Source organism: Pseudonaja textilis, chromosome 4 (genome assembly GCF_049901715.1).
Source record: "Pseudonaja textilis isolate UNSWEBS1 chromosome 4, rPseTex1.2, whole genome shotgun sequence".
NCBI classification, from domain to species: domain Eukaryota; kingdom Metazoa; phylum Chordata; class Lepidosauria; order Squamata; family Elapidae; genus Pseudonaja; species Pseudonaja textilis.
Window position 1 is genome coordinate 76,945,457 of NC_141993.1, and position 26,269 is coordinate 76,971,725.

General features: G+C 40.4%; 1 protein-coding gene across 1 annotated transcript in view; it reads right to left on the reverse strand.

Moving 5' to 3' along the window:
- Positions 1–12,051: 12,051 nt before the first annotated feature.
- The window catches only part of SLC7A14 (solute carrier family 7 member 14), a 65,127-nt gene continuing 50,909 nt past the window's right edge, over positions 12,052–26,269 (reverse strand). The window contains exons 5-8 of the mRNA XM_026705683.2: positions 23,412–23,558; positions 20,006–20,214; positions 16,142–17,019; positions 12,052–12,410 (exon numbers count right to left, since the gene is read on the reverse strand). Of these exons, the coding sequence (XP_026561468.1) occupies positions 12,091–12,410; positions 16,142–17,019; positions 20,006–20,214; positions 23,412–23,558 (1,554 nt within the window). The 3' untranslated portion in view covers positions 12,052–12,090. The remainder of the gene's footprint in view (positions 12,411–16,141; positions 17,020–20,005; positions 20,215–23,411; positions 23,559–26,269) is intronic.

Here is a 26,269-nt window from a genome sequence, read left to right on the forward strand (position 1 = left end):
TGAGTTTATATTCTTCTCATTTTGCTGGTTGATATCTTCCCTTTCAAACTGTTCTAACCCAGTCTTTCTAGCGATTCAGAATGTTGGGTGCAATTTTTGGTACTGTTGTGGCTTCTAATGTAAATGGGGACATAGGCGTTTAGGAGGGTCAAAAAAAATCAAGATGGCAGGTGTAACTGTGTAAAACCCTGTCCCTTTTACATGTGCATTACACTGGTGTGCATAGAATAGGGATGGGGCTTTGACCATGCAGACATCCCTGATTGGAGTATATATGCCTTCCTCTGTTAAAAATGAATATTGATATAGTTTGATCTAGTGATTAAGGCACTTTCCCCACAATGTGCCTAACTCATGGTGAGTTCATGGGTTTGCACATGAAACCTAAACTAACTACTTAGGATGTTTTCTCAAAATATGGCTAGGTAAAATAATGTATGGTTGTCTAGTTAGTGGTTTGTTGTGCCACCTGAAGCCTTTTTTAGAACTGGGTGAGTATAAACAAGAGAAGAGATAAAATAAAAATGTAAGGCTAGCCCTATTCTTTGAGAGCTGGCCATATTTCCTGCCTAGTAGTTGATGGTTATACTCAGGTTATCATGAACATGAGAAGCCAAGTGGTATGCATGACTTGTCCAGTGAAGGAAGGGAAGGAAATATAAGACCTGTGAAAGAGAGAAAAAATGTGAGAGAAAAAAAATGAGCCCCCCTCAGATCAAACCAGTAGATGATAACTAAGATTTGCTTGTAGACCATGGATTATTACCCTGGAAATGGGCCCTGAACCTGTGACTGGACTTCACATATTCAGTTTGAAGTGCAGACAAGAGTTATCTAAATGGCTGATCCTTAGTCTTGGTGCATCTGATCCTGTTGATTTCAATAGGCTTTGGGATCTCCATTTCAGCAGTGGCTCCAGATATTTGTTAGTTCAAAACACCACCACTGGCACTGAACATGTTAGTAGCAAACTGGCTTGGGAGTCAAGCTGATTTAGAACAAAATGTGTATTCTGTCACTCATTGTAATTTGTTATCTTAATTTCATATTGTTTTTCATTCCCTCACTATCTGACACAATGTTCATAGTGTGAACTCTAATTCCAGAGCATCTTGGCAGAACATTTCTGCTGATTACATCATAGGCTCTGGATACAGTTGCTTGTTGTATACCCCCCCTCCCCAAAATACAATAACCACTGCCATTGTAATATGTGGGCGCTATAAAGGAATGTGTAACACACAGCTGTGCAGCTTTGTGAAGACTGGCCCAGGATTGTGGCCTGTGTTGTTTTGGTGTATGCCACTTTCTGCTCAATGGGTCCCATTGAAAGACCTGCAAAGGGTTTGAGCAGCTCAGCTGAGGACCAAATATGGCTGGAGAGCCAACACTGTAAAGATGCTTAGAAGATTATGGCCATTCTATCTTTGATTATCCTAAAATTGTTCATAATATTTTGGATGGCAAGTGGCATGAGAAACTACAAAATTGGGATTGATTACAGATATAAATAAAATCAAAAACACATGGAGTGCCTAGTTCTAAAGTGTGTATTCATGTTTAATATTCTCTTATTGTGATTTCATGTTTCAGTTGCAGTTCTGCTTAGTGTTCTTCAAAACCTAATATGTTGTTTTATGTTTCCTACGTCCATGTCTAACTTCCATTCTATGTACATATGTATACATATATCAAAAAGATGTTTGGTCAAATACTCAAGCTTAAGGATGGAACAACTCAACTGCAATAGGCTTCTAGTCTAGTAGCCCACCCAAGCGATGTATCCCAACCCATAAGCGTATCATGTGCTTACCAGAAACATCTCAGCTGGTATTTCTCAGATTCCCCCCTGCCCTCCCAGTTCCTGCTCTCCTTTGAGAAAAATAGATTTCCCTGAAAGGGTCCTACCAGAGAAGGTGTGTTCTGCTTTGCATTGTTACAAGAAGAGGGGAAATAGGAGCCCCTAGAACCATGATGGTGAAGCTATGGCACGCATGCCACAGGTGGCACGCAGAGCCATTTGTGTGGGCACGCAAGCCCCAGCCAAACTTGCCTGCACTGCGCTTGTGTGCACCTCCCAGCTGATTTTTGTCCCGGAAGTGATAAAACAGGCCCATTTTTTGGCCTCCAAAGGCCTTAAAGGCTTCTCTTGAGCCCCCAGGAGGGCAAAAATGGCCTCCCCCGGGCTCTAGAGACCCCCCAGAGGCTGAAAACGGGTACTTCTGGTATTTCCAGAAGGCCCGTTTTTCAACCTCCCGAGACTGCAGAGGCTTCCCTTGAGTCTCAGGGAGGCTGAAAAAGGCCTCAAACAGGCCGAAAATCAGCTGGGAGGCACACACATGTGCAATGAAAGTAAGGGGGTGGGGGTCTTGTGCGTGCATGCAGAGGGGGCAGGGCGCATTGCCTTCTGGGTGTTGGTACACGAGTGTGAGCGAGTGAGCAATTTTTGGCATGGGAGCCCAATAAGGTTAGCCACCACAGCCTAGAAGCTGATATTCAACAGTCAGTTGGAATATCACAGAGATTACATTGTCACTGGATACTGTAAATAGGGAAATAGGCCTTAGGTAACAAGAACAGCAGCTGATCTTGAATCAATCACCATCTCAAATGAATTTTGAATTGTGTATTTCAAAAGAGCACAACACACTGTAAGTTGCATACCGTTTCTTGGAGATGGGTGGGATAAAAATAAGTAAATATAAAGAAAGAGAGAGAGAGAGAGAGAGAAAGAAAGAAAGAAAAAGAAAGAATACAAATCAAAAATTACAATTTTAGACCATACAGTAGTATGGTGGTTATGATTCTGGATTAGCACCTCTGGGGATCATCTATGGAATAAGGGAACCCCCTGTGGCATATAAATGTAAAAACATGTATTTTTTCATTTTTAAAATATCTTTATTTTAAATACACTTAAGAGGTGGTTGTTTTTCTTTTAAATAAATATTTTAAAGGTATTGAAGGCTTATTCCTTATTTTTCCTCTGCAAATTAGCATGTTTCCTAATGAAGTTTTTTTCTTTTCTACAAATGTCCAGGCAGGGGTGTGGGGTGTGGATAGAAAACATTATTAAAACAAACAATGGTGCAAGACAAGAATTTTGTGGTACTTTTAATTTTTTCAATTAAAATAATTTTCTATCTTTGCATGTAGGTGGGCATATACATGTATGCGCAAACTGTATTTCTCTAAAAGGATCATCTGTTTCTTTTGCATAGCATTTATCTTTCACATTGCCTTAAATTCTCTGAGAATACAGTAAAGAAGGTCTCCTTATGAAACATCAAACAAAGGAGATTCTTCTTCAGGCATGCTGAAGTCAATGGCATCAGACTGTGGAGCCCAAAATTAGTATAACAACCCATGGCAGTCTTATCTAAGTAGACACCTATGCACAACAAAATCTTACCATTACATGCTAAAGATCATCTCTGTGTACAAATACAACCCTGAGGCCTCTGCTTTCTGTGGATTCTTCTCTGGGTCTCACTCCATCTCTTGGGGCTGATGTGTTAAGATCCCATATGGACTGACTGCCTCTGGTGGATGCCTTGTGGGTGGGTGGTATGGGGGAGAAGATAATAGCATTCTTCTTTGTTGCAAACATTGGCCAAACAAGGATGGTACTGTATGCACATACAAGACTATAAATAGTGTCTATCAGTAGGTCACATGACGTTCCCTAAGGCCATGCAGAGGCTTAGCAGCTTGGTAGGATCACTGAGGGACATTGTGTGGGCAGGAAGGTCCTTGGCTCTTCAAGTGGAGGAGGGACTGAGTTACAAATGCCTCTGGATTTCTTCTGCACCTCCTCCTCCTCCTCCTCCTGCCTGCCTGCCTTGCCAGCAGCTGATGGTGCTAGGCAGGAAGGAGTCTTATGTCCTGTCCGTAGCCTTGATTGCTCTTCTAATACAGGTCCTTAGGAGAGGGGAATCTTAGTGTGGGGCTTGGTGGCTTTGGGGAAGATGTGACACCAAGCTCACCCTGTCAGTGTCAATGTGTTTGGCTTCTATGGGGAAATAGCATGGATGCTTACCCAAAGAGTGGAGGGTTGGACTAGAAGACCACCAAGGTCCCTTCCCACTTGGTTATTCTGTTATTCATCAAACTCAAAATTGCTTGAGGAAGGAGTTAAAACAGCTGGAATGAAACGTATTTAATTCAGACAGTGACAGGATGGAAGAAACAAAGATCGGGAGACAGAGAATGATGGAAATGCCCTAAACATGTTTGTTATTGTTTTCCAAATTTTATTGCGAAATCTAATACCATTTTCCTTTCCCAACAATGCAAATAAATCCCCAAAGTCAGCCCATTTCAACTACTGTTCTACAAAGGACATATTTCCAGATTCTTAAGGCATAATCTGTTTGTATTTAATTCACTTTAGTGCTGAAAAACACCAGATCTTCTGATATTGGTCATTTTAAGAGCTAATTGTATATATCAGTATAGAGTTTTCTTCTCTCTCTCTTTTTGGTTTAATATTTCAATTTAAAACCCATGGACAATTCAGCTAAGACGTTGCCTTTTTTTTTTTAAATCCCGTCCCTGTTTTTCTGTAAATATAAAGGCACACAATGAAGCATTAATGCATCTATTAAAATATACACATTTGGTAAATATAGATTTCTTTTCCAAGTGTCTTTTGACATCATTATATTTGTATATACTATATAATAATCAACAACACAATCATTCTCAAAATAAAGGTCACTTCATTAAAATATCTGCATAAACTGTCGTCATGACACACCACAAAAGCCCATTGCATAGTACACCAACGGGGTTTGGGGATCACAAAAATAAATAGAGAACAAGTATTGGTTTTTTTTTTTCCTTTTAAACAAACACATCAATTTCATAGAAGAAGTGCAAATAAATGTCCACAGCAGGAAATGCCACCTGGTAAAACAAAAACAAAAACAACTTCCAAGGAGACAATATTGAGACCGACTGAAATCAATGCAGCAAAGACCATTTTACTAGTTGCATACAAATGCCTTTGTTTGACACACAGTGACAGTCGTTTGCAGCAACAAAGCTTGAGTAAAGGGCAGTATGGTTAAATAATTGCAGGAGCCCTGTCTCTTTTCCACTGGTTCACTGTGGACACAGGAGTGATGCAAGCAGCTCTCAAGAGCCTTTCATTTGCTTTCAAAGAAAAAGCCACAAGGCATGTGCAGAACAGGGCATGCATCAGTCTTCCTTTCCCATAACGAGTACACGGGAAAGAGTATACACGGTATCTCCCGACAGGGCAAACAAATACATAAGTTGCACAGACATGTCACTTGACTGGCATTGACTACTTTGCTGTGTACGTGTGAACTGATCCCAGGAAAAGCAATGTGCTTGTGATGGTGGAAGCTAACATGGAGGTCTCATTTCTGCCATTTGACCACAAATGGATCACTGGCACATGGGACCACCCGATACCATGGTCACCTGATGATAATCATGCATGTGCAAATCGATTCCATGCTATCAAAATCCATCAAAAGATTAATCAACGATAGATTCTCATGGTGTCCTTTATAAAGAGCAGTGGAGTGATTTCGAGCTGTATTGTATCCTATCTTTGGTTGACCTTAGAAAGTGTTTCCATGACTTTAGTGGTAGGAGTCAAGGAAGACAAGAGGAGAAATACCCCAACAAAGCACGTCTAAGGCAAACAGCTTCTAATGGTACATGATAAGTCAAGTTTTGGTTATGTGCAAACAAATTACTTTTCTAGCTGTGAAGTATCGAAATTGGTTATTACATCTTCAAATTAGGGTTTGAACTTGGATGCAAAACAGCAATTATTTGTGATAAATGGTAATGATAAGAATAGAGCAGATCTATCAATAGTTCTCAAGGTAGGTATGCCCAGTTGAGTTCTGGTTTTATTGAGTTGGTTCTAAAAACTTCTAAATCTGGTTCTAACATTTAGCTCTGTAGAAAAACTTGGGAAGGGGCTTCATAAAGGACAATCTTTTTTTTAAGACAGAGGAATTTAGTCCAAATCAATACTGGAGCAAGAAAACATTGAACATCTGGAACGAACATGATAAATGCTCCAAATTTGTAATTAATGTGTAGTTTAGAAAATCAAATAGCAGCCATGGCACCATGATCTGAGCTAAAGAAGGATTAATTTATTTTCCTGTACCACAGAACAACAAAGTCTTCACTTATTCACTAACTCTTATTAGCAATAGCATATTAAATTGCCATTGATCCCAATAGAAATAGCCAACTTCAACCTAGCTATATTCGTATGGATGGGTAAGTGCAGAGGTGGTATTCAGCCAGTTTGGACTGGTCCTGGCATACCGGTAGTGGAAATTTTGAGTAGTTCAGAGATCCGGCAAATACCACCTCTAGCTGGCCCTGCCCACCCACCCACACCTACCATTTCCTGTTCTATTTTCCCTTGTTTTTTAGCTCAGCTGATTTGCGTGGTAGAGCGAATTGCCGTGCCTCAGCTAAGATAAAAAACAGCTCAGCTCACCAGCGCTGACACAGAGGGTGATTTTTGAGTGCTGTGCGCACACACAAAACATGCGTTAGGCGTGCACACACGGGACGCTCTCATTCATAGAACTGGTAGAAAAAAATTGGAATCCCATCACTAGGTAAGTTTCACTTGAACTACAACTGCCAGTATTTCTGATCATTAGACATTTTGTCTTGGGTTGGCAAAACCTGGAAGGACTCTAGAGCAAGGATGTCTTTGTTCCTCTAGATCAGCACTGTCAAACTCCTGGCCCACGAGCCAGATGCGTCATGTGCTGGCCATGTCCATGCCCAATTTAGCGAATGGGGAAAGAGTCCCAATACATCACATGACAATGCCGTGACACTGTAAGTTTGATACCCTTGCTCTAGGTGCTAGATTAACGTTTATTATTGTTGACTTCTTGTTGGTTAGGACTCTGAGAATTTAAGTCATAAAAATAGGGTTTCCCTATTCTTGTTCCAAGTCCCAATTTATTATAGCTAAAGAAGAAGATCTTTTGGGGAAGAGTGGCATAGACAGGGATATCTTGTTGGAGCTAAATACTGTGGAAACCTGGAAAAAGAACAGAATGAAATCAGCCTCCTACACTTCTCATGAAACCATTTGCTTTGCTTTAGAGTTGCTGGGAGTTGGGCAACACATACAGTCAATAAATGATGATGGGCTTAAGTCAAGGATTCTGCAGTCTCCTCCTTGTGAACTTAATGGTTTTAATAAAAGTCCAAGTGTGAACCTCAAAGAGATGAAGAAAAATGAGACTCATACTGGTAGTGGGACTCTGGTGGAGAGTTAATCTCAGTCCTATCAATAAACCTGGGCTACAGAATTTGGTGTAACAAACAGGACTGCAGAAGAAAAAGAATGGAAAAGAGATACAATTTTTTGGGTAGGACCGCAATTTCTCAGGTAGGACCCAATCTTCCTATACATTTTTTCAGAAGGAAAGCCCCTCTCCTCTTTTTAGTTGTCTATTGTTTAGATGGTTTGCATGATCAAGAGAAACATACAGCAAAACAAGAGAGACATTAGTAGGAGATTTCATAAAAATTGCAAGTAACATCTCAGTGTCAGGCAAGGCTCTTAAGAAGAGGCACTTGGGAACTTATTATTAGAGCAAATAAATAGAAGAAAACAAGAAAATAGAGGGATTTTCTAAGGAGGTTTAGTGGAGAAGGCTCATACTAACCTTCAAGAGAAGAAATGTCAAGGTAAAATTTGCCATTGTTTGAGGAAGCCAAGCTTCAGACAGAAGGGCTACTTGTTTGGTCAAATAGTTTCTTCAGCAGGACAAAACCAAGCTTGTCAACAATAAATATGAGTGCCAAAAGTCTTAGGAAAGGAAGTATTTTCAAAATTTACCACAGAATATAAAATATTTGACTAGCTGTCTATCTTGTGTAAGGTTATGTAATTGTGCTCAATGTAATGAGCTCTCAGTTTTCAAGAACAAGTCCATTCCTTTGAAACCAAGATGGCTAAGTTGGGAGATGCTCAGAGAATATGTTGCTGAGATCTAATAGGATATAACAGCCTTATCTCTCACTCCGAATGATAGCTCCTTTGCTATGAAGGTGAAGGGAGGTATCCTTATGAAGAAGGACATCATCTCAAGAATGAATCAGATATTCCCTTTAGAGGGACCCAATCATTGGGTGATAAATTCACATTCTCTCATACCTGACACCTCCTTCAGGGATAGGTAGAAGTTTTTGGTTGTGTGCAATTTGATATTAGAAGCAGAGATGAGTCAAGTGATGGATGTATAAATTGTATGTTAATTTGTCTTCTTAATAAAGACTACAGACATTATGCACAGTTTGGAGAAGCTGCTTGATATTATAGGGGGATGAAGCAGTGGTCAATGAATTCTCACCAGAGATTGGCTACATTCATGCATTGAGTAAGAAGTCAAAATTTTCCAAATGACTGTGAATTAACACTGTTGATCTTGGAACTCAACAAAGGAAAAGCAACCCTAGGTTTAATCCACAGTGATGACCATTATCTCATATAAGACTTAAGTGTTGTAGAGATGGTAGGAAGCAGTGAACAAAATGCGGTTACGTAAACCCGACATACAACTGGGAAATTGCTTACAGGATTCAATGCAATTACATCTGACTACAAAAGGGAAAAAAACTAAAGCCAAAGATGTTGGTGAATAAAAGATGGAAAGGAAGGATTGAGTGGGTCACATCACTCAATAATGCCTATAAATTATTTAAAATCATAATAATTAAGACTCAACTAGAATGTCTTCTACAATATCAGGAAGGGTCAATCCAGTTCCAGAAAATCTCTAATAATTCCCAAGAGCCTATAAAGTTAACCTGTAAAGGCAGGATAAAAGCAGCCCAAACAAAGAAAAAATAAAGAATAAAAGGAAAAAGGAAATTGGAATATTTTGTAATGCTTTTATATAACTCCACATTAAATTCATGTTAGGAACCCTGTTCTGGTGGTCACATTGTAAAATGATATAATACAAATCAGGCAGAAAAGGACAACCTAAATTGGACTGCCATTTGTTAGAAATGGTGTAGGGGCTCCCGCTTGGGTGGGGGGTTGGACTAGATGACCTACAAGATGCCTTCCAATTCTGATTATCTGATATCTGTTAAATGACTTGAACACCTGCCCTAAAGAAAAAGAAATTTGGGACCTTAGCATAGAAAGTATGCATTTGAAGTGATCTTGCCTGGGCTACACAAAAGCAAGCATGCATGGAGACAAGTTGTCCCACACTTTCTCAAAACACTAGAGGTCATCCAATGAAGCTGAGGAAAGAGCTTTTGAAGAGCAAAAGAAAGCACTTTCTTCATATGGAAACTAATTCACATGTTGAATTGATGGCCACAAGTCATGGGGATGACTACTGATTTGGATGGTTTTAGGGATAGTTGAATAAACGTATAGAGGATCAGTTTATTATGGGCATTTAGTCTTCACAAATTAATGCTACTTCCTTGTTAGGAACTGGATGCACCCAAATATGAATTGCAGAGAAGAATTTGTGGGAGAAGGAGGTGTCTCTAAGGATCTCGGAGACATCAAGTTGGCCAGTGTGAAAAACAAAATGCTGCACTGAGATAGCCTTGGTTCTGATCCATAAAAACCTACTCTTACGATGTTAACAATAAAGTAAGGGGATTTTTGTGCTTAGGAAACTACACAGCAGAAGCGCTTTACTGACATGTCCAATATTATCCATGCAGGAAAATATTATGCTGTACGGAAATAATCTATTGTGATTTCCACTACCATAATCTAAACTAGTATAGGATAAAAAAAGAACAGTACTGTGTAATTCTACTGAATTTTAGCATTTACTCTCATGCTACTGAAATCTTATTGTCATTGTACAGAATCTGTTCTGTTCTGATCTATATAAATTACATAAGAGAATATGAATAACCAAATTTCTTTCACTGACTAAAAAAAAATGACTAAGCTTTTCAAACAAGCCAACCCCAAATCTAACTGAGATCAAATCTAATCCAATCATGTCATCGTCTTTTTTTAATGACCCCATAATTCTTTGCGAAGTGGTGTCTGGGTAACTGAATAGAGCTAGGAGAGTATTTACTGGCTGGATGCCCTTCCTGTTGCCAATGTGGAGCTTTGTACAGCAGATATATTCTCGTTGTGCCTAGAAAGAAATATCTGCCTCTACCTAGGATTGAACTCACAGCCTCCTGTGAGGTGAGAGCTCCACTTCTAGACTACTGCACCACTCTAGTCCAATCATGTAATGCCGTATCATAATTAATCACTTTGGTGTCTTCAAGGAATGGTCATAATAGTCAGAATAGGCAAGTGTGATGGTGCAGTTGAAGCTCTGCTTGTTTTCATGGGCAATGTAATGCAATATAGATACAAACCAGGTAGAACTTTGGTTGCACCAATGTTGATGCCATCCAAACTTTTATGACCATATTCTTTGGACAGTCCTGATTCACTCGGAAACAAATTCAGGTCAGTGGGAATTAGCTGAGATGGCACAAACAAGCAAGTATGGAATCCAAATCCAAATGAGAAAAAGTTAAAATGTGCCAAAGTACAAATAATGTTTTGGTATGTGAAAAGATGCACTTGTTCTACCCAATCACTGGATCTCTATATTCTCTGTGTTCTTGGGAACATACTATAGTTCCCTCCTGGACATACCAACTTGATTTGTCAATCTTATCTTTAAATAAAGAAAAGTCTGATCTGTTTGACAGGTGACTTTGATAAGTCACCAGCCTGGGCACAAATGAGCATTTTCTACAGCAGTCTGCAGCAGTGGTGGGATTCAAATTTTTTTACTATCGGTGCTGTGGGCGTGACTTGGTAGGCGTGTTGTGGCTTGGTGGGTGTGGCTTGGTAGGCATGGCAGGAGAAGGATACTGCAAAATCTCCATTCCCTCCCCACCCCACTAACCTGCTTTCCAGCTCCATTCTCCTGTGCAGGGCAACAAAAGAAGACCCAGCCGATCACCTGGGACTCAGGAGGCAGAGAATAAATGGGGGCAGGGCCAGTCAGAGGTGATATTTGCTGGTTCTCCAAGCTACTCAAAATTTCCTCTACTGGTTCTCCAGAACTGGTCAGAACCTGCTGAATACCACCTCTGGTCTGCAGCCCATATCCCGTGGCCATATTTGTCCCCTAGCACTCTTTCCACTCCCCCAGTATATAACTTTTCACAGAAAACAAACAAAAAACTGAATCAATGTTATTAAGATGCCATTAATGTCAACATATCTATTACAGTTGAATTCCAGTGCCTCCAACCCTTCTCCTTATTCATCAATGTTGTTGCTTGATCCCCTGGGACAACATCACAACATCACTGTCATGCCATCTGAAGTTCACAGAGGGAAGGAGGAAGAAAAGAAATGCAGTCCTTGGATACAAAGAAGATCGTCTGCTCCTGTTCTTGAGGAAAGCATTGGAAATATTAATGTTTTTCCCTACCAATGGAACCCGATTTTAAGTTGCTGATAGTTTGTCGAATGCATTTTGTGGTGAAAGCTTAAGTCAGTGCAACAACAGGAGGCATTTCATGCATTGGGCTTCCTAGAAAGGCTTCATAAGCTCTTCTAGTTTGTGTAAAGGATCAGTTGCTGCCAACATCAAATGAAATAACATCAGGGCTAGGAGGGTGTGTGTAGAGAAATCAGTTTTGATTCCTTTGGTTGGGCCTTTGGTGGAATTCAGGATGGACCCTTGACAGAACCATCCTGAGCAGCAGAGAGTGAGTGAAATAATTACTGGCAGAAGGATCCAAACCTTGATAAGAATGAAGGGTTTCCAATGAGAGCTAAAAGAAGTTGTGACCTCAATTCACACAACACTCTTACCCGGGTCATTTAAAGACCTAACAAATGCATTCGCACAATATGTTGAGCTTGCATGTAACTCATGAAGCTTGCCATGTTGTGGGAATGCTTACTGAGTTAAGCCATCATGGTTCATAGTATTAGTCCCCCAAATGGGTGAATCCAGTACCTGGGTTGAACAGGTTGTGTGAATGCAGCCCCTGAATTTCAGCCCAAGTGACCAAATAAAATAAAATGACATGGTTGTGTTTCTATCGCATCTACTCTGGTGAGTAGTCTAACTCATCATTAGAAATCAATGCATCTGAGTTCTGTTTGTGTTTGGCTTTGTTCTTTGATTTGCTACTTGTCCGACTGCTCTCCTTTCCTTTAGACATTTGCTGATAAGAGAAATTTTTGTCATCAACAGGTTCCCAGTCCTGGTACTTTTCATTCCCAGTGGAGTCAAATCCTTCTTCAACAGAGAATGGATCCACATCCACATCGTAACGCTGGTAAGTGCTTTGGTGCAAAGCTTCTTCTCGAGCGGTGATTTCCAGAGTACTGTTCCATATGCCGTAGCCAAAATAAATCAGCAGCCCTAGGGAAAAGAGAATAAAATTTGGCCCATTAATGACTATGTTCATGTACCAAGTCCACCATGTTTTATTTTAATCATGGTCAGTAGACAAAGCCAGGAGCAAGATAAAAAATATTATAGCAATAGCAATAGCACTTAGACCTATATACCGCTTCATAGCCCTCTCTAAGCAGTTTACAGAGTCAGCCTATTGCCCCCAGCAATCTGGGCCCTCATTTTACCCACCTCAAAAAGATGGAAGGCTGAGTCAAGCTTGAGCCCAGTGAGATTCAAACTGCCAAATTGCAGACAGACAGCCATCAGCAGAAGCAGCCTGCTGGACTGCCTTCTAACCACTGTGCCACCATGGCTCTTATTTATTTATTTATTTCTTTTTTTTGATCTGCATTTACTAAAGAGGAAAGCTGACCTACATTAGGACTACACAAAACTTTGGAAGGATCTCACTTTGACAATGTTTGAAGTGAAACAACTCTTCCAAGCTGCTTCATGAAGAACAGGCAGTCCTTGACTTCATTTCGTGACCGTTCAAAGTTACAACGGCACTGAAAAAAGTGACTTGCGACCATTTTTTTCACAGTTACAGCCTTTGCAGCATCCCCATGAGCATGTGATCAAAATTCAGATACTTGGCAACTGGTTCATACTTAATGGCCGTTGCTATGCCCCAAGGTCATGTGATCAAGGCTATGACCCCAAGGTCATGTGACAAGCAAAGTCAATGGGGAAGCCAGATTCACTTTAACAACTGGGTGACTAATTTATCAGCTGCAATGATTCCCTTAACAACCCTGGCAAGAAAGGTTGTAAAATAGGACAAAATTCACTTAACAAATGTCTCGCTTAACAACAGAAAATTGGGGCTCAATTAGTGGTCGTAAATTGAGGACTACTTGTCATGCAGGATTCTTCTCCTACTACTAAAAGTGTGGCAAGGCCACCATATATCTATGAAAGATTCTCAATCATCTAAGTAATGGTTGTCCCAAAAGGTGCTTTTCCAAAAGGCAACTGGACTTTTTGGGGGTTTTTTTCCCTTGAAAATGTGCTTCTCATCCAAGAAGTTCCCTCAGTTCTGATTGAATGGTGGGGAATAGAAGGATTTATATTCTTTGCCATCATCTGGTCATTAGTAGTCTAAATTAGCTCTCTTAGAGTCATTGAGGCCACATGGGGGATTTATCTGTACCCTCAGGGTCACCTGAATCAGAGTGCACATGGGGGTGGAACAGAGGTAGTGTTCAGCTGGTTTGGATAGGTTCTGGCATACTGGTAGCGGAAATTTTGACTAGTTTGGAGAACCGACAAATACCACTTCTGGCTGGCCCTGCCCACCTGCCCCCACCCTTTCCTGTTCTATATTCTATTGATTTTTAGCTCAGCTGAATCGCACAGCAGAGCGGATTGCTGCACCTCAGCTGAGGTAAAAAAAATCAGCTCACCTCACCGAGGGAGATCGTTGAGTGTTACACGCGCATGCAGAACCGGTAACGTACAATTTGGAATCCCACCACTGGTGTGGAACCGTTCAGCAGTCCCAAGAAGGTTCCACATCCATTTGCACTCTTGACTCAATTGACCCCAAGAGTCCAGATAAATCCCCAAGTGGCCTCCACAGAGAGCTAACAATCCACTTTCTGAATGCTAACAACTGGATGACTGTGCAAAGAATAGAAATCTTTCCATTGCCCACCATTCAGTTTGAAATGAAGAAGCTTCTTGGATAAGAAGTGAAATGTTTTCAAGGAGAAAAGACAAAAAGGAAAAAGTCTAGTTGCCTTTTGAAAAGCACCTTTGGGACAAGGCAGTCATATTGCTTCACTTGGCCTTGCGTCTGAGATCTCTCCTGGCAATCCCAGTGCCTGGAAAAAGATTTTACACTTCAACAGATGCAGAGAGGTTGCTTTAGGCAACTTGAACTGCATGTTGTGTATCTGATTGTGTATCTGAGGCAACAAGAAGTGCCTCGCTGCTGCAAATTGTGTTACCTCATAGGCTGGCAGAGAACAAGGTCATCTCCTGAGTATGAAGTGCCTAGAGGAGGCAGAACTCACAGAGGTCCACTGTATTCACTGCCATAAACTTGAATAGTTTACTTTATAATATTTATAACTCAAGTATGGAATATATATACTGCCCAATAGTTATATAATTGGCTCAGTTCTGTTGTTCCTGCTTCTTTCATAATGAATTCTTTCTCCCCACCAAAATATGTATTATTTATTGCATTGTTCAGTTGCAAAACAACACACCCAGGCAGAAAAGAAACAATGTTGAAGGACAGCCTATTTTTCTTTTTCTTTAAGCTTTCCCACTTGTGTTTTTCATCAGAAGATGATCAAAATAAGCTACATGCATCATCTAATTAATTTTAAAAAAAATTAGAGAGGCTACCCATTCTCTCTAGATTATTCAAAAATTAGCCATAGAAAAACAGAGGTTAAAAAGAGCCATTAAAAGGAGCAATCTGCATATGCAGTGAAAATGTAAATAATGGATGTGACTAAACAAGAGGACATTTTACTTAAGGCTCCAATAGTTCACCATGTAAATGTAGCCTTGAATAATTCCAGATAATTTTTTTCAATCCAGTGATGTTATGTGAAGCCATTTCACAATTCTTTCATTAAGGACACTGTTCAACTAGGGCTTAACAAGAAGAGCTCAGACAATGTAGACTAAGTCATAAATTGTTTTTTATTACCTATATCTGGAATCACTTTATGTTTATGCCTCAGGATGTTGAATCAAAATGATTTTGGAAAAGCCAATTCAGAGATTTCTTCTGTCTATGCTAATGAAAACAATAGGTTTCTCTCGGGCTCTGCAGATATGCAGAGTGGACAGCAGCTCTCATTACAGACAACAGACATGGGGCTTCTTCATGGCTTTATAAACTGTGATTTGCAAAGTCAGGGAGAATCACCTGAACATTTTCACTGTTGGCTTCTTAAGGTTTTGAGACTAGGTGCTTCCAAATAGCAATAGAACTAGCACTTAGACCTATACATCAACCCACAGTGCTCTTACAGTACTCTCTTGGAGGTTTACAATGTCAGCAAATTTCCCCCAAACAATCTGGGTCCTCGGAAGGATGGAAGGCTGAGTCAAGCTTGAGCCAGTCAGGATCGAACTCCTGACTGTGGGCAGTGAGACTGCAATTCTGCATTCTAACTACTGCACCAGCATGGCTCCTAACACTGAAGACCTAACCATTCTAACCATCAAATCAAGAAAAACCTTGCAGAAGTGAATGGAGTTGGCTGAAAGGGCAAAATTGACTACTCTGGTTAAAGAAAAGAACGCAAATACTTTTGTTTCCAATGGAAACCTCTTCTGAATTTCGTGCTTGATATGGAAAAGAATGTAATTTTGACTTTGGGTTTTATAGACTAGATTGATAGATCTTTATAGAAATGACTTGTCCATATTATTATGGAAAAACAAAAAGTTGCGATTTGATGCTAATGCCTTATTTTACCGCAACAGAGAGAGTTGGGAGTCAATGCTTCTTTTTTTCCCTCTTTTCCCTACCTTCCCTCACTTCTCTTTCCTCTTCCCTTGCCCTCCACATTGCTCTTTTATTTACTTTTGCATTTTATAATACCTAATAACTTAATAAAAACACCTGATATATAAGAATAACTCTTGAAGAGGATAGGAATTAAAGTTTTAGTCCAACATTAGTGAAAGGCTGCTTTGATTACTGCTGTTTCAGATTCAGGACATACCCACAAAACACCAGACGGCAAACCGTATCCAAGTGATCTTCGAAAGTTTCAGCATGAGATAGATGTTCACGAGCATGGCAAACGCAGGAACAAAAGGCAGGCAGGGGGCCATGTAAGGCAGTTTTTTGGGGTTTTCTGGCTGTTGGAGGATAACAAAAACCAACATAATAATTAGCAGAACCATGAGGACCACCAGAAGAATCGCCCACCAGCTTTGGTCATAAAGAAAGTCCACTCCAAAGATAATGAAAGAGCAGAAGACAAACATAAGGACAAACAGCAAGAGGACACAGGTGGTAACAGTCTGGCCTGTAGCTGCTGTAGGTCTGTCCATTTTCCCGGGCAGTCCAAGATGGATTCTCATAGTGTAATATCGTGGTCCTATCAATTTCTTCAACTTGATGAGATAGATGTTTTCAGACTCGTCTGCTTCTATTCCTGAGGTCATGTCAACGGTGCCATAGTTGGGATGGTTGATGTTGTAGGTGGACTTGTCTGATTTTCCAATTAGCATCTCATTGTCACCCAAGGAAGGGAGGTTCTTTGCACCGCAGGGGTTGGTGGGGGGTCCTGCAAAATCTTCCCCTTCGCTAACCGGAGAGCAAACTTCTTTTTCACAATCAGCTAAAATCCCTTCTTTCTTTTTTGTGTGCTCTTCAGAAAGGAATTTGACGAAGCCATCGATATCGCTCTCCGGTTGGTACCGCAGAAGCAGGACACACACGGAGACCAACGTGTAGGCAAGTAAAGTACCAATGGACATCATCTCTATCAAGTCTCTCAGGCTCACTAGCAAGGAGAGAAGTGCTGCTAGAAATCCTGAGACGATGCATGCTACTACGGGAGTCTCAGTATAAGAGCTGACATGGCCCAAGAATCTAGGGAGAAAAGAAGGAAAGTTACTTATCATCAACACCCTGATTAATATTAAGGACAGGCAATGCAAAGAGATTTGAGTGGGATAGGATTTAATGATCTGCTGTCCTTCAGGCGTGTTGAGATAGACCAAGGGTGTGAAACTCAAAGCCCACGGGCCAAATCCAGTCAGCGGGGCGCTTAGATCTGGCCCATGGGGCCACTCTGGAAACAGTGAAGGACTGGCCCACAGTGCCTTAGCCGGCAAGCATGGAGCTTGTGAGGGCCTCATGCGCAGGGGTGGGATTCAAATTTTTTAACAACCGGTTCTGTGGGTGTGGCCTAGTTGGTGGGCGTGGCTTGGTGGTTATGTGACTGGGTGGACGTGGCTTGGTGGTCATGTTATTGGCTGGGCGTGGCTAACTCAATATCACTCACTTCGAGGCACGCATCCCCTCGCCTGGCCTCTCATGACTGTGGGGATGCTGCAACAGTCATAAGTGTGAAAAAGGGTCATAAATCACTTTTTCAGTGCCATTGTAACTTTGAATGGTCACTCCACACAAGCAAAGTACCATCAAAGGAGGGGAAAAAATTCCAGAGAAGTTCCTGAGACAGGAAGTCTAGTCCTGCCAAGAATGTAATAAAGGTTAATGGAGAGGCAGTTTCTGTAAGCAACACCAGAATGTTTCCTTCCTGCCTTCTTTACAGGATTAGCCCAGTAATTTCTTCTAACAACCGGTTCTCCGAACTGCTTAAAATGTTAACAACCAGTTCTAGTGAATAGGTGTGAACTGGTATTATCCCACCCCTACTCATGCGGCCTTCCTGGGCTCCATTTTCCTTGGTAGAGGGCTGCAGGATGTTGAACTGGTCACACCCACTTTGGTATGCCCACCCCAGCCACACCCACTCGGCCCCCCAAGGTCAAACCCAACCCTGATGCAGCCCTCAATGAAATCGAGTTTGACACCCCTGAGATAGATTATATAATTCCCAGTCAGAAGAGATCAAAGCTGTATTGACTTGGAATTCTGTAAGTTATATTCTCCATAAGTCTGAAAGGACAGGCTGATGAAGGAAAGGACTGCATTATGTTACACATCAGGAGGAAAGTCTGAAAACTTCTTTAAAACTTTCAATGAAGAATAGGGCTTAAGGCCAATCCCACTTCCAATGTCCCTGTGTGCAGCTCACTTTATTTATTCTATTTGCAAATGGGGCAGGGAAAGTATCTGTAAGGAAAAATGGTGGAAAAAGAACCCAAATCTGGAGGTGGTATTCAGCAAGTTCTGACCAGTTCTGGAGAACCAGTAGTGGAAATTTTGAGTAGTTGGGAGAACCGGCAAATACCACCTCTGACTGGCCCCGCCCCCATCTATTCGCTGCCTCCCGAGTCCTAGCTGAACGGCTGGGTCTTCTTTTGCTGCCCTGCACAGGAGAATGGAACTGGAAAGCAGGTTAGTGGGGTGGGGAGGGAATGGAGATTTTACAATATCCTTCCTCTGCCACGCCCACCAAGCCATGCCCATCAAGGTATGCCACGGCCACCAAGCCACGCCCACAGAACTGGTAGTAAATTTTTTTGAATCCCACCACTGCTCAAATCCTCCAAGATACATACAGACCTATGTTAACATTTAGCAGAACGAGACAGTGGGGAAGTTGAGAATGATATCCAGCTATTCCTTCTAAATTTTCTCATCATTTCTCTTTCTTAGATTACAGAATTGAGTTTTGCAGATAGCATGCTTTGCATTGCTAATTTAGCTTTCTTCCCTCTGAAAGATCGTACCGATATTGAAATGAGTTGAAGCTCAGTTCAGTTGGCTTCTCCACATGAAATGGTTGGCCTTGCATGTTACACACCCACTATTGGCATATCAATATTCATAATTTGGATTCGATGCATGTTCCTTCTCACTGAACCTTTCAGCTCTAAAATAAGCTTTTTACATTATTTACATTTTAGATATAGGCCAAATATGTTAAAATTCAATTATATGCTCATTGAACCACAGTGACTGTGGAATATTTACTGGGCAATAGACAATGGATCATTGTACATAAATTCATTCATGATTGATGAATTATGGATAAGAATTGTACTCATATGCATTCATGTGCTCCTCTTCTCTCTTCATGACTTCTTCAGTGAGCAAATCTCAGTTTAAACTAGAATTGCCATTACATTTGAACCAAAGAACTTAGAGAAGATTCTGACTTATTATCTTGATTATTTAATTACATTTTGTTAGCTGCCAGAGTCACTGTTAGTGAGGGTGGCCATATACATTTTCTAAATAGATAAATAAAATTAGAATTTTCTGGTTTGAACTTAATGGGAAATTTGAATTAGACACAAACCACAACCTTCCCTCCACTGAAGCTGACAGATGATGAGAAGAATATGGGGAGGCCATGGAGCCCAAAAATAGTTGACTCATGTTTCTGCATAACTGCTTTGAGATTTTATCTCAGCATTGAAGAAAGCAACTACCCAAGGAGAACCTCAACTTTCTTATCAGGATTTAAAATACTTTAAATACTTTAAAAATACTTTAAATCCTGACAAGATTAAAGAAATAAAGATTAAAGAAGGGACACAGTAGCTCAGTGGCTAAGATACTGAGCTTGTCGATCAGAAAGGTTGGCAGTTCGAATCCCTAGCACTCCGTAACAGAGTGAGTTCCCATTACTTGTCCCAGCTTCTGCCAACCTAGCAGTTTGAAAGCATGCAAAAATGCAAATAGAAAAATGGGGACCACTTTGGTGGGAAGGTAACAGTTTTCCGTGCACCTTCGGCATTTAGTCATGCCGGCGACATGATCACAGAGATGTCTTCGGACAGCGCTGGCTCTTCAGCTTTGTAACGGAGATGAGCACTGCTCCCTAGAGCCGGAAACGACTAGCATGTATGTGCAAGGGGAACCTTTACCTTTACTTTGAGGTATTCATATTTGTTTGTACTGTGATTGTCAATGTTGTGTGGATATGTTAATATCTTACCTGAAGAGAAGTCCATCACCAGCCATAGCATAAATTACTCGAGGCATTGGGAAGAGGGAGCCCAGCAAGCTCACAGTGAGCCCAGCAACAGATCCAATAGCAACTATGAACTTGGCCGTGTAAAATCCATGAGCTGCAAACATCTCCATCAGGGGCGATTCTGTATCAATGTCATTGTATGGCACCATCAGCGTTAAGATAATGCTGACCTATTGCAAAAAACAGGAATACATAGAGTTAGAGAGAAGGACATGGATGAAAACAAATTTGAGGTTTCACTAAGATTGAATTTCAGTATATTATTTGAAAATACTAACAGTAGTAGAAAATACTACAGTAGTTTTGCTGGTGTTCGACTTGTTTGGTCAAAACCTATTTTGAGAACAGCAAGAAATTGTTTTTCCAGATGGCTTTTCAGTCGGATAGTTTTTCCTTTGTTTATATATTTGTCTTTGAGCTGTGCTTGATCTTGTTTTGTTTCTTAGGATGTTTGGGATTGGGTTTTTTTTTTCATTGTTACCTTTTTAAAATTGTGAGCCATCCAGAAGTATTAGAAATCAGATGGCCCTCTAAACTGAATAAATAAAAAAAAACAATGAAATACTAAACTATGCCGCCCTAAATTAAACATCTCTTTAGTACTATTTCCTACTTTTAAAAAAAACAAACCCCAGAACTTTTAGTTTTGCAAATCTAAAAAGGAGATAATTCCATACTGTAAAAGAAAGTTTAAACTGGCAACAAATGTTAGCTGCCCCTATAATTTATTGGTGACTAAATTCTGGCTTCATTGACTGAAAGAAGTCACGTCTTGCCCCTGAGAAGTTGTGGAATGTTTATGAATATTCCAATAGTTCAGATTTTTTACAAAAAACATCAGTATGCAAAGCCAAAGGAGAAATGGAGTTGTTGGATAGGCGGCATTTTACAACAACAGTTAACTGTAAGTTTATGAAAGATATGCATGGGAGGATTATTTAAATAGGGACAATATGTAATCTAAGCACTATGTGCCTTCTGTATTAATAATGTGTGTGTGTGTGTGTGTGTGCATGTGTGTGCATGTGTGAAATGGAATGTGAATGTAGAATAGGCAAAGACAAGATTTGTTGTTAGTTGCAAAGTTGTGTCCGACCCATTGCGACCCCATGGACAATGTTCCTCCAGGCCTTTCTGTCCTCTACCATTCCCCGGAGTCCATTTAAGCTCATGCTGACTGCTTCAGTGACTTCATCCATCCTCCTCATTTTCTACCGTTCCCTTCGTCTTTTGCCCTCAATCGTTCCCAGCATTAGGACTCCAGTGAGTCCTTCCTCCTTCTCATTAGGTGGCCAAAGTATTTGAGTTTCATCTTCAGGATCTGGCCTTCTAAAGAGCAGTCAGGGTTGATCTCCTCCAGGACTGACCGGTTTGATCACCTTGCAGTTCAAAGGACTCACTGGAGTCTTCTCCAGCACCATAGTTGGAGTCTCACTCACTGGAGTCTTCTCCAGCACCAAAGGCCTCAATTCTTTGGCATTCAGTCTTTTTTATGGTCCAACTTTCACAGCCATACATTGCATCTGGGAAAATCATAGCCTTGACTATACACACTTTTGTTGGCAGCGTTGCTTTTTAGTATGCTGTCTAGATATGCCATAGCTTTCCTCCCCAGGAAAGATAAGATTAGAAATAGCAAATGTATCTCATTCTTTGTTAGAAAGACTGGACTAAGATCTTTCACTGCCTGGACAGGACAAGAAATTCTTCCCTCCCAACCATCTTTCATCTTTTATTTTCCCAGACAGAAAATGTTACAAATATCTCTCTCTTCTTTCTGGCACTCAAACTGTAAGAATAATAAGCTAAATTTCCCATTCAATTATCAGTTAAAATTCCTTTGTCTTTTCATAAAAGTCAAAGTTAGCTATTCACCACTGAATTCTCTAAGGTGTTATCCCCATATTCGTAGGGCAGAATTCCAGCTGGTTTTTGCCCCATGATAGATTCTTTTTTAAATGTTTTGTAATTAACAATATTAGCAAAGAGTAAAGAATTTAAATATATTATTTTTCTGTTAATTTAGGTTAACTGTGGTTTTGAGACTTCTGGAGGGACTAAATTGGCAGCAGATGATGCAGGAAAAATCCAACTATTATATTTATTTTCAGGCTGCTATCCATATAATCCTTCTTCTTCTTTACTTCCTGTTTTACCACTTTGGGTGTTGAGCAAAATACAACATTCTGGTACTTGCTCTTCTGGGCTGCTTAAATTCAGATGACCATGAGAAATATCCTTTGTTCTAGATGTTTTATCGTCCAGATATTGTCAGACAAAGTAAGCAGAACTACACATATAAAGTTCATGCTCGGTACTTTATTATAGTCTGCCTATTATACAGGAATCTCCCTAGACTGCCAGCCTCAGCCTGGGAACAGGTAGATAAGGTTCTGTAGAGCTTACGAGTGTGGGTGTGTAGGGGTCAGTTTTGAACCTGTTGTGGCTCTGCAAGGACTCAAAGCTAATCCTACACTTGAGGCCCCCTCCGCCCCTGCCCCCTTGGCTGGGTGTTTCCTAGCTGAAATGATAGCCTAATATAGACTGCCAAGCGAGTAGAGTGGAGTAGAATAGAGTGGAGTGGAATGGAATAGAATAGAATAGAGCTGGAAGGGACCTTGGAGGTCTTCTAGTCCAGCCCCCAGCAGGCAATCCTACACTATTTCAGACAAGTGACTGTCCAATCTCTTCTTAAAAATCTCCAGTGATTAAGCACCTTACTGTTCAGAAGTTTCTCCTTAATTCCAGTTTGCTTCTCTCCTTGATTAGTTTCCACCCATTGTTTCTTGTGGCAGCCTCTCAAATACTGAATGCTGCTACCATGTCCCCCTTAGTCTTTCTTTTCTCTAGACTAGCCAAATCCAAATTTTGCAACCGTTCTTTATGTTTTTGTCACCACACCTTCTTAGTTGTTCTTCTTTGCACTTTTTCCAAACTTTCAACATCTTTTTTGTAATGTGGTGACCAAAATTGGATGCCGTATTCCAGGTGTGGTACTAATACTTCACATGATTTTGATTCTACGCCTCTGTTTATATAACTAAGGATTGTATTAGCCTTTTGGGCTGCTGCTGCACACTGCTGACTCATGTTTAAGTGATCGTCCACTACTTTAAGAAAAGCCAATAATTTGGATTTCTTTTCCCTTGGAGATATAAATTATTGTGATGCTAGTTGGGAATGGTGGGAGCTATAATCCAGTTTGTCCTGGTTACCTGGTTGGGAAAATTAACTTTATAGTGCAATGGTGAACTGACAAATATTTGAAACAGTTTTTTTGTGTACAAAAAGCCCTCATATGCACCTTTTCTCTCCTGCAAAGCAGACAATTTCATTGAGAAATTTCACTCAGAAATCTATAACTTACAGATACATATGCCACAAGGCATGTGACCAAGGAAGCAGTGATGGCATATGGGATAGATGTATTGGGACTCTTGGCTTCTTCTCCTGTAGTAGCAATGATGTCAAAACCAATGAAGGCATAAAAACAAGTGGCTGCCCCTTGTAGTACCTGCAAGATATTTATATAATGTTGCTCATTAATGCTACGCAATGAGGGTTAAAGTTCATTGTATCTTTAGTTAAAAGTTTCCTTTGGGGTCCTTGGTGCTCTCTGACCTTTGTTGTTTTCTTGCAGGCATTTCATTACCAAACTAAGTAACAACATCAGTGCCATCAGTGGTAACCAAGGTCAGAGAGCACTGAAAATCCTACAGTTCAATTCTGAGGTAAAAAATAATAATTCTCTTCTATCTGTAAAAGTTTCCTTCTTGCGCTCTTTGCAATCAACGTAGCCCATTTTTTCATAAATTTCCCTGGGTTGAGTAGAATGGTTTCACTTACTGTTTTTCTCTTATTTCCTTTCTCATTTTTTTTTAAAAAAATAACGGAATAGTTGGATTGCATGGAACTAGATGAAACCATAGGCAAATCAAATGTAAAATCTTGCAAACTAAGAATTTTTTAATTAAGAACATACCAACCTCTCTCAGTTTGCCAGCAGAAGCGCAGTTCTACAGCAAAGAAAATGAATTTGGCACCAGGCTACTGATTATTTTAAGTTTCAAAGGCAGGGGTGCATATTTTTAAGCAAGTGTAGCAGAAATTAAGACTTCATGCCATACTACACTTGAAGATAAGCCTAATAATCATACCAGGAGGATTACAACATTAGAATGAGGATTTTCAGCGGGAAAGTGTATAAGAGAAAGCATTAAAGTGTGTTTACATAGGCTACCCATTCAATTGCTTTTTGGTTTTTAAAAAAAGTCATGGGATTCAACTTGCAATAAATTAAATACAGGCAATTTTCATTCCGCAATCAAACCTGAGACAGGCAACTTAACTGCTAAGTGGGGTGGTTCCTACCTGGAAAATCATGTAATCTCAACTATGCTTACAATTATATTTCAGCTTTTCTTTTCCCCCTACCTCAGCCTTTGGAACACTCACCCCAGTGTTTGTTCAATTACTAAGACAATTGTAATTTACATTCATCAGCAAAAAAGATGATAAGAGAATAAGCCCAAGTATGCTAGGCAAACAGCTGTGCTGCTACATTGGTCTCTGTGTATTCCCCATTGTGTGTCTGCTTACTCTCTTGTAGTCCTTTTCTCTCCAATCTTTCCACTCTGAGATAGAGGGAGAGAACCAAAAAAGGGTCAGACGTAGGACAACACATACTGACTCTAATGGCAAACATCTGACGGAGTGAAAAGATGCTGCAAATGTCACAAAGGCATCCTTCGTTATTTTTTCAGCACCATCATAACTTTGAATGGCTGCTGCATGAAGCAATCAGTAAAAAAGCTCACCCATAAGCACCCACCTAACAGCATTAGGCAGAATCCAAAGCAAACATGCTGGACCCCAGTTCTTTTCCCTTACTCACCAGCAGCCAAATAAAACCTATTAGTATCTCATTCACTTTAAAGGGATGCCTTTTTCATTCTCTGGCTGTAACATGACAGCAGAAAAAGGCAAGCGGACTTACAACCACAACTGAACCCAAAGTTTATGTTGCTATGTGAGACATATGTTACTGTACGCGAGTTTTGCCCCGTTTTACCCACCTTTCTTGCCAACATTTGTTAAGTGAACCACTGCAGTTGTTAAATTAGTAACATGGTTGACAACTGATTCATATTCATGATGGTTGTAGGATCCCAGGATCATGTGATCACCTTTTGCGACCTTCTGACAAGCAAAGTCAGTGGGAAAGTCAGACTCTGACTTTGCTTGTCAGAAGGTCGCAAAAGGTGATCACATGATCCTGGGATCCTACAACCATCATGAATATGAATCAGTTGTCAAGAGTCTGAATGGGGATGCTATAATGGTTGTAAGGGTGAAAAACAATCATTAGTCACTTTTTTCCAGTGCCCTTTGGAACAGTCACTAAATGAACTGTTGTAAGTCAAGAACTGTAACCTTCTCTCCTTCCAAAGCTCTGTTCCAAAAGGCACAAGAAATGGGCTCCAGGAGAAAATCCATGCCTGTCCAATTTTAGTTCCAACATGAGCAGTTATCTGATTCATCTGAAATAGAGGCTAAATGTGGCAAATCCATATTGGGCAACTACACCTGTTGTCCTCTATGCCAGCCAAAAATGGCCAGATCAAATGAACACAACGTATTTCTATGCTGGTAGATACTACATCTCTCCCTAACCCTAGCCTTTGTTTTGCAAAAGTTTCCACAGCATTGTAACTTTAACTCTGCCAAAAACCTGTGGGAAGAAAGGACCAACTAGAATAAATATGTATTCTCCCCTCCCTACATTACTCCCTAGGTTGAGGGAGTGAATTTTCCAAGGCCAATGTTGGTGTGGGAGATAATTTCACACATAGAGTGAATCATTGGACAAAGTAAAATAAAATAAAATAAAAAGTTTAATCTCACCTTTCTTCATTGTATCTGAATGTCAAGCTGGTTTGAGAGAATCCCTTGGAAATTAATAGGAAGATATGGGAGGGTGCTAAAGAGAATTTGACCCATTTTCTGTGCATAAACCAGGATGATTTTATAATAAGAGAAGACCTGGGTATGCTTTTTTTTTAATTACACAGCTTTTCCTAACAACCCTGATTTTTACTTGTATCACTGTTGGTCTCAATGAGCAACTCATCTGCCTTTTGGTGCTGTGCAGTTAATCATGCATTAATTAGGTTGTTAAGTCCCCATCTCTTCAGAGAGCAAGATAATTGTGTTTATGAATTGCTG